Below are 11552 nucleotides of genomic sequence, written 5' to 3'. Positions count from 1 at the left end.
TGTGTCAAAAAAAGCATACAATGAAACAAGTTTTTTCAGCTGCTTATGAGATAACAGCCAACACAATGAGGAAAGTGGAGGAAATGTTCCATGAAAAGGGAACCAAAACACCTAATGTGTAAACTTGGAGAAATGACAACTAGAAAACAAAACCAACAAAAGAGAACACCCACCAGAATCACCTGAGATGCATGAAAGGCAAACATTCACTAAAGTTGGAGTTTTACTAAGTCTGCTCAGGGATAAGTAGCATATTTGACCTTCACCATGATTAACAAGCACTTCTTTGAAATTGTGTTGGTGCTGCTGGCCTCTTCTACTATCTTCTCCCTAGAACTGAAACTGGTTCTCTTCCAGCAAAGAAGAATGAACAGAGAGGGTTTAAAACTCTTGAATAAACTGCAAACCTCATCAATTCAGCAGTGTCTGCCACACAGGAAAAACTTCCTGCTTCCCCAGATGTCTGTGAATCCTCAGCAATACCAAAAAGGACATGCACTGGCCATTCTCCATGAGATGCTTCAGCAGATCTTCAACCTCTTCGAAGCAAATATTCCTTTGGATGGTTGGGAGGAAAACCGCATGGAGAAATTCCTCTTTGAACTTTATCAACAGCTGGAATACTTAGAAGCACTGATGGAAGTGGAAGCAGGACAGAAAAGTGGTGGCTTGGGCAGTGAGAATCTTAGATTACAAGTTAAAACAAACTTCCGAAGGATCCATGATTACCTGGAAAGCCAGGACCACAGCAGCTGTGCCTGGACCATCGTCCAAGTAGAAATCAACAGGTGTCTGTTCTTTGCGTTCAGATTCATAGGAAAGTTGAACAAACAAGGAATGGACCCTTGAATGATGTGGAACAAGAGCTGACTACAGGCTTTAAAAGCACAAGGTAGGTAGAGGGGCAGGAGGGCTTCTCCAGAGACTATTATTTCTGCTTGCCATAAAATGGTGGCATTGTTTTGATTTGGCATGTATATATTTATCTGTGTTTTAAGATTGTGCATATTGACAACAATTATTTTTGTTTCATAATGTTGCTTTATATTTTCTATGCATTTTAAATTGTTTAAAAGTCAACATAAATAATTTTATAATTGGTTTTTCAACTGGGTGTATTTTTATGAAGATTGGTTGGGTAGATATAATGAAATATTTCTTCAATATAATAATACTTCCTTAACATAGAACGTCCATTACAATGATTTGTTTATTTGCTAGGATTGGTAGAGACAATGAGAAATACTAGAAATAATTTGCATCACAAGATTTGAAAATATCATTACACAGTAAATATTTAAATTACAGGAGACACAATAGAAATATGGCCAAAGGACATGAACAAAAAATAGGCATGACAAAGAACAGCATATATAGCATGCGCTACTTTGGGTGAAAATGTTAAATAAGAATTATGTTTATACTTACTGTATATGAGTAAATAAATAATAAAAAATAAATTGCAATGATTACCTGTATTTAGAGGGAGGAAAGAAGACAGTGTGGGAGAGTTTTTACAGCTGATTTTTATATTTTAATATTGAATTATGTGAATATTACAAATTAAAATAATAATTTTAAATATGTCTAACAAGTCACAGTTATCAGAAATATGCATGAGGAAGTCTTGAGGGTGAAAAGGAGTGTTAGGTGAAGGTTACAAGAAACAGGACTGAGCCAGCCTGCCCTTGGGTGGGATGGCTGAGAGGAGGAGGGCTGGAGAGAAGCCTGCCCATGCCAAGGGAAAAGGTTGTTGCTCCTGGGAGATGCTGGTGATAAATGGATTCCAGCTCTTCTAGCCAGGAGCTCTCAGAAGTCATCATGGAACAAAAGTGGGGACGGAGAAAGTGAAGTTCACTGAGGCTTGGTGACTTTCCTACATTTGCCAAGTGTAAGCAGCAGAGGCATGGCTCAAATCTCCAGTGCTAGTTCTACTACTTTATGTCACGTTCTGCTTCAGATTCATCGCATAATTCAAGATACAAGTTAGTACTGAATATAAAAGCTTACTGAGGAACAAAACATATTCCAGTTGAGTTTAATTAATGCCAGTGAGTAAGTGTATCATTATTGGTTGGTGCTTTCAGATTTGGTTTGTAAAGGAGGAGTAGGAACTGACTAGGATCCTGAAAACAAAGCAGTCACCTGCAGTAGTGAAAGGGGGCAAGGAAGCAGAGGATGGCAGTGGGGGACAAATCTTTGCTGTCTTCGTGTTGCAGCCTAGGGGTTGACCTGTTTACCTTCAAGTTCACACTGAGGCAGTGCAGTGGAGGGTGGAGACATACCACACTGGAGGGCAAATTCAGGTTACTTTGCTTCTCATGGTCTGTAGGATTTTTTGCTGTTCTTTTTTAAACCAGGAAGTCTTCAGAGCTAAATCCTTCACTTAACACATTATTTAATTCTCAAATTAACCTCACAAGGTCCTTTCTGTTATTATCCTATTTTGTCAGTTCAGGATAAGACTTAAAGGTAAAGTAACATGCTCAAAGTAACGCAACAAGCCACAGAGCTAGCCAATGCCAGAGCAAAGATTCCATCCCAAGTCAGCCTGACTCAAAAGCCTGCAGTTTGTTCTCGACACCACAAACCTGAACATTGTGCAACATCACTGCAAAATAATAATGATAACAATAATGATAATAATTTGCTCCTGGCTTCCCTTATTCAAGTTAACAACACTCTCTGCAGTCTGGAATTAAAGAAAGGACATTTCCCTTGCTCCCTCCAGACATTTCTTTCCTAAGAACTGAGGAGAACAGAATGGAGGAGCTGTCAAGTGGAAACTTACAGCAGAAAATACTCATATTTAGAATCTGAAACTAGTACATTACATGAAGTTTTCCCAAACATTTAGCTTCATAAAGTTGACATCATGTTTGTACAACTATCTCAATACCTAGTACAAAATAAAAATTGTTTGCTTATAAATATGTATGCCATTTTGAAACTTTAAGACCTGAGTTCTAAACTTGGAGATATTGGGGAGGAGAAATACTTTAAAAGACCAGACTCCTGGCTAGTAGCTTATGTGTAGGCTCAGGGTACATGTAAATTCATTTATACTCACAGGCTGGGTCATTTGAGTTATCCTTGTTAAATGTACATGTATTGAGCTGAAGGGATTACTAAATCAAAAGGCACGTCACAAAATAAGAAGTATGGTTTCATCATATTTTCTACAAATAAAATATGTATGAAAAATGTCTGAAAAGGAATGCACTAAAATGTTCACAGTAGTACTATTTGGGAGATAGAATTTCTCTTCTCTTACACTTCTTGGATTAAATATTTCTCCCATGAATATGGATTCATTTTAGAACCAGGAAAAAATTAAATTATTTTATTTTTAAAATTTAAAAAGGAACAGCAAATATGGCCCATTGTGAAGAATTGTTTGCCACCTGCCGCGAACTAAGCCCCACATCCAACGTGCATCAGAATCACCTGGAGGGTTTGTTAAAACACAGATTGCACAGCCTCACCATCAATGTTTCTCATCTAATAGGTCTGTGGAGGGGTCTGAGTATTTGCATTTTTAACAATTCCCAAATGATGCTATTGCTAACGGTCTTGTGACTACACAAGGTAAGCCACACTCCTACTTCTTGATAGCCTTGGGAGACTTTTAATGAAGAAGGCTTAGTTTCTTTGAGGTTATTAATCTCATATTTTCTATGACACCTATAAAGAAGTGAGTACCCTAGATAGATAGTTGATGAGGATAATTTTTTTCTATCACTTTCTTTTCACAGCAACCAATTAAATATTTTCCTTCTTAAAGAAGCTGTATGTAGAGACAGACTATAAAACCCCAGGAGCACCCCATGACAATAACTGCTTTTTAAGAAAAATGGTCTAAACCAGTTTGGTGGGTGGAGGGGTTGTTTGTTTTCTGTAAGGGTTTCTGGTCCTCATTTCCTCTGGCTGAGTGAAATCAAAACTACAACCATAACGATAGCTAAATGGAAAAAGTATATGTCATGGGAACAGACGAAACCAAATCTCTGAAAGACAGAGGATTTCAAGTTTGCCTCTCCATTGATGGCAAACTGATCGAGCAACCTCCTCTGCTGAGAAGTATAGATGTTTGGTAAGTAAATAGATTTGGGAGCCATTCTTGAATTGCCTTTGTCTGAAATGGATCATTTAGCCCAAGTTTTCTCTCCCTTCCTGGGGTCTACTTCCATCTAATGGACTAGTGCAGGTATAATGGCCCAGATCACTTACTCCAACTCTGAATGGTCATCTCAGCTTCAGAAAAGGAGACTGCCTTTTCTTTTCTTTTCTTTTCTTTTTTTTTTGACTGGTAAGGGGATTGCAACCCTTGGCACAGTGAGGTCTCCTGCCTTTTCTTCACACAAATTTTGATCCCACATAAATTCCTTGCATGGAAATCCTTGCCTCAGGGTCTGCTTTCTTATTGGAGGCACCTGACCTCTAATAATATAGCATACAGATCTTTAATTTAGGACCACAGAAAATCTAAACTCACATGCTATTTCCTTGGTCACCTGTGTATTCTCTTCCTTATGTATGTTAATATCTCATTCTTGTTATTCATGATTCACTTTAAAAATTTCCCTTCACAGAAAGCCCTATAGTCTGATTTGTCTGAACCTATTTGCCTCCCAGAGCACAAATCTTATCATGTCATAGACCACACTGTACTATAATGGATTGCTTCTTTTTCTACTAACTAGAGTATGAAGAATGTGCTAGTAAAGAGTTAAGAAGCCACATCCTTCCCGTTCTTCAACACATAACAGGGACAATCTAAATATTAACTAAATGAAAAATTTTAAAATGCAACATTAAAAGAAGGGATGAATCAGTACCATATTGTCATGCCATTTAGACAGGTGAGGAGAATGTCAGTCTAGTGGTGAGGAACTCATGTGTCCACTAAGAGGTTAAGTTCTTATTTTTGCATTTCAGTTTCTCCATTCTTCCTGGATGGACCATATGGGTAAGCTACTTCTTGGGTAAAAAGTGAAGTGTGTCTATCTTTGATGAAAAGATTGTTTTTAACCTTTGCATGGCAAGAGCATAATAAAATAAGGACATCATATGTAGGGCAGAAGTCCGCGGATGGGAGCCTCTCTTCTAACCGATTGTCCTGATCATCTTAAATAATGCTTTTCTGAGCCTCCTCTTTACACGCCATCAGTCCCAGTGAGCCTGGTGATGGTCATGTCTTCAACCCACAGGTAATGTAGGAACTACTAGCACCAACTTGAGTGGTTTCCGTACAATCTGTTTTTGGCTCAGCTTATAAAAAAAACTTAATATTCTGGAAAGTTATTAAAACAATATATGCAAATGGTATAAATGGCTCACTTTTAAAGTTTCATAAAGTGTAACACCCTTTCCGTTGTTCTATTCAAAAGACTACTCATACTGTTGTCCAAAATAGCTGTTCGCTGGACTAGTGTTTCTACCAGCTATTAGTAAAGATTAGGTGGCAATTTTCCTCATTTCTTTGAATTGAATACTTAAAACATCACGGGTGGGCAGAAGATAGCATGCAACAGTGTTTAGAGGTAAGTAGCCAAGGTTAAATAGGAAGTATGCAGAGAACGGACCATAACCTAATAACAGTCCCATGGGTTTATTTTCCATGCAAGATGAATCCAGCTTCTTAGAGGTGTGGAAATACGTTCAGCCAAGTTTAGGTGGTGATGTATACCTCCTGGGAAGGGAGGAGAAAGGTTTGAGTAGAACAAAGGGTGGGGTTCCGTTGACCAATAAATAAGGTAACTTTTGTCTACACAAGAGATATAAGTGCACATTGTTTTAGTGAAATTAATTCATTAAGTTTCAAGATAAGCCTTACACTAAATTAGACCTAGATCCCTGGGGAAAAATTTAATTATTCTAAATAACAGAAACATTTGGGTTTATGTCAGATGCACAAGGTGATTATCAATCTGGGTAAAAATATTTGGGATCAAAATGGAATTAACTTGAGAGCACTGAGAATTGAATTCTTAGCTGGTGTATTATCCAGTTTACCAGACATCAAAACTTTTTTTTAGTAACAGCTCCTAATCCACTCTCATTTTTTGAGGTGGAGGGATTAGTAGAGGAGAAAAGGACTGGATGGAATTGGGAAAGAAATTAGCACATTTCCAGACCAAATGGTGGAATTATAAGAGAAATACCATGAAGGAATCATTTATGCCTAGTAGAGGGGGAGAGGAAAGAGAATATAATTTCTGTGGTTGGATAGGGATCAAGAACTAAAATTAGTAAAAAAATTAAAATGTTTTCAAAATGCCTCTAGCTAAGTGAATTTCTACTATGGGTTGAAATTAGAAGGACAGAGAGCTTGAGCATTTCAGCATTTCAGTTGCAGCGCTCTGCAGGGAAATTGCCTAGGAGGATGCAGGACCAAGGGCCCCTGGAAAAAACGGTGTTAGAGATTCTACTAGTGGACTCATGCTATAAGTTCTAGGCATAAAGTTTCCTTGGAGCACTTGGGCTTGTATCTGAGGGTTTTGGCCTCAAAAAAAAAAAAAAAAGAAAGAAAAAATGTAGCATTGTACACACTCAGGATAGACCCTAAAGTTAGAGAGGAAAGATTTCTTTCCTAAAGCATCTTTCTCAGATTGTCATGTCCTGTCTTGTGCTACCATTGCCTGACATATGAAAAAAAAACAAAAAACAAAAAAAATGAAAAATGATACTTGGCATCCACTTTCACAGCACTCAGGAAAAGGGCTATCAGGGTTGAGCCAAGGGTGATCCCAGTGTCACTCTGTAGGACTATAGCAGAGTTGATCTTCTGCTCTCAAGCAAGGTTATTGTGATTGGACCAAGTTGTGAATATAATTCTCTCCTTCCTTAGAATGGATTCTTCTTAGGATGTTCTTTGTCATCTTATGCAAATGGATCCCTGAAAACCCACTCTAAGACCCGTTACTCATGCCCACACAGGTCTCGATCCAAGGGCAGCACAGTTCTTCAGCACATAAGGACAAATGTATAACATATTATATAAATATGTTTAGACAATTTATATGATGATACCTCATCCTGGATATATAGCCAATAAACTGTTAAACCCATATCTAAATAAAACATGTTTTGAAGAGATAGGTGTACCCCCACTGGGGTCCTAACCCTGCTCCACCCTCTTTTGCTCCCTAGACTGAGCTCTGACTCAGGGTTATAATCTGGATGAGAAGAAAAACTTCAAGCTTCTGTACCAAATGAGAACCTTGCTTCCATTGTGCTTAGAGGACAGAAAAGACTTCAGATTCCCTTAGAAGGAGATGGAAGACAGCCAGCCACTGACAGAATACCAGTCTGCCATAAGGGGCACCAGCAGATCTTCAGCCCTGTAGCCCAGAGGATCTAGTGGTATGTGGGATGAAACCCAGGTGGAGAAATTTCTCAGTGGGCCTCATCAGCAGATAAACACCTGGAGTTGTATTATGGGCAGAAGAGAGAACAAGAAGAGGTCCCCCTCCTGAAAAGTGAGGAACCAAGACTGGAAGTTAAGTGGATCTTTAAGGAGCAAGCCTCTATCTAAAAGCAAAATAATATAGCCCCTCGGAGGCTGTCAGGGTAGAAATCAGGAGGTGTTTTCTTTCCATTAAAAATCTTGCTGGAAAATTAAGGAAATATGGAAAATTAAGGAAACAAAAAAAGAAATCTAGGGGGTTGAATACTGGCTTTCTCTGTTATCCATATGAGAAATATGGTTTGGCAGCACCAGGATTAAAAAGGGGTGCTTACTATCGTACTAAGAATAGCACACAGAGGATTTGTTCCCAAGAGTATAATCAACCCACAGAAACAAGCACATATTGTGTTCTCTAAAAAGAAGGGGACCAGGATCCTGCCTGCCAGGACACTGCCAGAATTACCTCGAGAACCCTGAGCAGGGCCATTCAATGGTAGCTGTGGGTCAGAATTATCAGAAGACATCCTCTACCTTACGCCCTCATCAGCTCCAAGTCCTTGTTTTATTTATTGATTTTCAAATAATTTATTTAAATATATAATACAAGCAACATACAAATCCATACACAGGAGTAAAAAATAAATGAGTGAGCATTTACAGCCTTTACCTTTTAGTACCCTCTGAGGAAGATTGTGCATCTCCCTGCTTGGTCCTTGGGACTTTTGCCATGCTGCACTACATGTATGTATAACGAGCAGAAAGTGATGCCAAAATGGAATAATCTCCAGAAATATATTGAGCAATTTTTATAATATACAGGAAGAAAACAATTGGAAGACAAACAGAAGAATGGATCTAGAAGCAGTGGCAGAGAATTTTTTTTTAAAAGAAAGGCAAACTCTCCATGTAGTGAGAGAAGATTTGAGGAGACGTTTCTGGGGATTTAAAAGAGAAATAAAGGGAGAGTGATTTGAAAGGTTTTGTAGTGCAGGGGCTGGAGGAACAGGATACAGTGTGGGGGTGAGCAGAATCCAGATGGAAGAGCCTAGGAAAGATGGATTTTAAGAAGTTTGCTGTGGGTTATGATTTCACTAACAATTCAAATTGCATTTTTATATCCCTTTGAACAAACCTATTGTATTGTTGTTGAGGCAAATGTTGTAATGTTTTATTTAAACAGAAGGAAAATTCTAAAAATTTGAATTTTTAAAACTTGATACTGGCACAAAAATAAACAAATAACATCGCTTTAGTGCTCCGGGCATATACTAATGTATGTACGAGATAACTGAAAATGGTTGTTTTTTGAATAAATGGGGAAAGGTTGATTGACTCAATAGATGGTGGGAAAATAAACTATCTGGGGGAAAAAATAGATCCCAAATCTCCCATAATTCGCAAAGTGAACTTTTATGAAGAAGGGATAAGAGAAAATATGAGGGTTGGTCTAAAGGCAGATTGCCTGAAGTTCAGTACCAAATTTGACATACACTGCTTAATGACCGTGGGCATGTTACTCTGCCTTTCTATGCCTCAAATCCTTCTGCTGTGAAGTGAGAATAATAAAAGTAGCTAAATCATTGAATGGTTATGAGGGTGAACTGAGTTATAAATATAAAGACTTTAGAAATTAGAACAATGCCTGGCATGCTCAGTAAATATAAAACATTACATCGAGTATACCTAAATATATGAAACAAAAAGAAACCTCTTAAATACTAGAAATATGTGTATGTAAAAAGTTTTCAAATCTTCAGATGGGAAAGCTCTTCCTGAGTAATGTGAAACCCAAGGCCACAAATAAAAAAGATCAGCACACTTTAACACATGAATTTTAAAAAGTCTTTCTACCAAATAACAATAAAGAAATTCAAAGACACATAAAAAGAAACCTTAAAACAGGCAATAGAGTATTAATATTTTCAAAATAAAAAGAGCTCAAGCATTTTAAGAACCCAATAGAGATATGAGCGAGAAATATAGATGGAATTTATATGAAGGATAAATAGCTATGAGGGGATAATGTACATATGCCAAATAATGAGTGCAGTAGATTGAATGTCCCCCCAAACTCACTGAAGCTTGAATTGTGTCCCCCAAGTTTTATGTATTAGAAAATTGGCCCCCAATGTGACTGTTAAGAGGGTGGGAAATTATCATAACTGAAAGGTAGGGTTTGGGGAGGTGATTAGAAGTAGTGAATGGGTTAATAATGGTGGTCAGGGGTGTGGTTCTGAGGGCTTTGATGAACCCACCTGTGATGAGCACAGGTGAGTAGCAAGCAGTGAGTACCAAGGCAGAAAAACCAAAATGTTAATCAAGGTGTGAAATACCATAGGTCATGTAAACAAGAGAAACCATCTCAGATAATGAGTAACTGACTGTTCGCTTCTTGCTGAGCATATTGGAGAGCAACCATCTTAGCCATGCAATTAATGAGGCCCCTGAATTTAAAATCTGAACTCTGCACAAATGCAGACATTGAGAACTTTCTGCAATTAGTAATTAGTTAATAATAAGGGCAAGGTAATGATGATCCCAGTGCAGATAAGTGTAAGATAGATGAAGAGAAACAAACAAACAAACAAACAAACAAACAAACAAATAAATAAATATATAAATAAAGGAGAGTGAATGAGAGGTTAGTCTCTCTGCTTCCACCATCTTGCAATGTGCGACCCCTAGGTCACTCTCACCACCATCAAGGCTCTCACCGTATGTGTTCCCTGGACTTTGGACTTCACAGCCTCAGAAACTGTAAGCAATAAATTTCATTTTCTTACAAAGTACGCAGTTCCAGATATTTTGTTATAAGCAACAGAAATGAACTAACACAATGAGTCTCCCTAGTAATCATGAATTCTTAAAATAAATAAAATATCCGATGAACAACAAAAGATTGCTTCGTGATGGCTGGGGTCAGTGTTCACACCTATGCACAGCAGAACCATGAAATGTTTAAACATTGATGGCTAATTTGGTAAAAATCTACCAAAATTTTAATTTCTTTTTTTTTCTTTTCTCTTTTATTGTAACATAGTTGATTGCACATATCTGTGGAGGACAGAGTTGAATATCATTACCTGAGTGCAATATGTGATGCTGAAATCAGGATAAGTAGTATATTCAACATTATACAATGTAATCTTTTTTTGTGGCCCTTTACCAGTTCCTCCTTTACCCTGCCTCCCACTTCCCCTTTCCCATCTCTAGTAACCTCAGTTCTGTTCTCTCCTTTTGAAAGTTCAGCATATTATTGTGATTGTTGTATCTTTCTATCTTTTTTTTTTCTTTAATTTATTTGGGTTTTTTTTAGCTCCCACTTATGAGTGAGGATGTGATATTTCTCTTTCTTTGCCTGGCTTATTTCACTTAACATGATTTTCTCTAAGTTCATCTATGTTGCTGTGAGTGACAGTATTTCATTCTTTTTTTATGGCAGAGTAGTATTCAATTGTGTATATATACCACATTTTCCTTATCCTGTCATCCAACGATGGACATTTAGGTTGGTTCCGTATGTTGGATATTGTAAATAGAGCTGCAATGAACATGGGGGTGATGTTATCCCTTCAACATGATGATTTCCATTCCTTTATGTATATACCCAGCAGTAGAATTGCTGGATCATACAGCAGTTCTATCTGTAGTTATTTGAGGAAACTCCATACTGTTTTCCATATGGCTGCACCAATTTACAGTCCAACCAATATGTAGGAGGGTTCTCATTTCTCCACATACTTGCCAGCATTTGTTATTCTGTCTTTTTGATAATAGCCAGTCTAACTGGGGTGAGATGATATCTCAACATGGTTTTGATTTGCATTTCCCTGATGCTGAGAGATGTTGAACATTTTTTCATGTGTCTGTTGGCCATTTGCATATCAGTTGTTTTTTTTTTTTTTTTTTTTACTGTTAAGTTGTTTGAGTTCCTTGTATATTTTGGATCCAATAACCACAGAATATATATTCTTTTAATCAGCACATACATTTTCCAGGATAGACCACATGTTAGGTCACAAATCAAGCCTCAACAATTTTTTAAAAATTGAAATCATTTCAAGTAGCTTCTCAGACCACAATGAATTAAAATTAGAAATCAATAATGAGTGAAACTCTGGAAACTATACAAACACAGATA

At 37.5% G+C, this 11552-nt stretch overlaps 1 protein-coding gene across 1 annotated transcript; it reads left to right on the top strand.

Moving 5' to 3' along the window:
• Positions 1-267: 267 nt before the first annotated feature.
• Positions 268-849, top strand: IFNE (interferon epsilon). The gene has a single exon (XM_063080291.1). The coding sequence runs from the start codon at positions 268-270 to the stop codon at positions 847-849; it is 582 nt and encodes a 193-aa protein (XP_062936361.1).
• The last annotated feature ends 10703 nt before the right edge of the window (positions 850-11552 follow it).

The sequence above is a fragment of the Cynocephalus volans genome, chromosome 16 (genome assembly GCF_027409185.1).
Source record: "Cynocephalus volans isolate mCynVol1 chromosome 16, mCynVol1.pri, whole genome shotgun sequence".
Classification (NCBI taxonomy): domain Eukaryota; kingdom Metazoa; phylum Chordata; class Mammalia; order Dermoptera; family Cynocephalidae; genus Cynocephalus; species Cynocephalus volans.
Note: the sequence above shows the minus strand (reverse complement) of the source record. Positions and strands in the feature narration are given on the sequence as shown.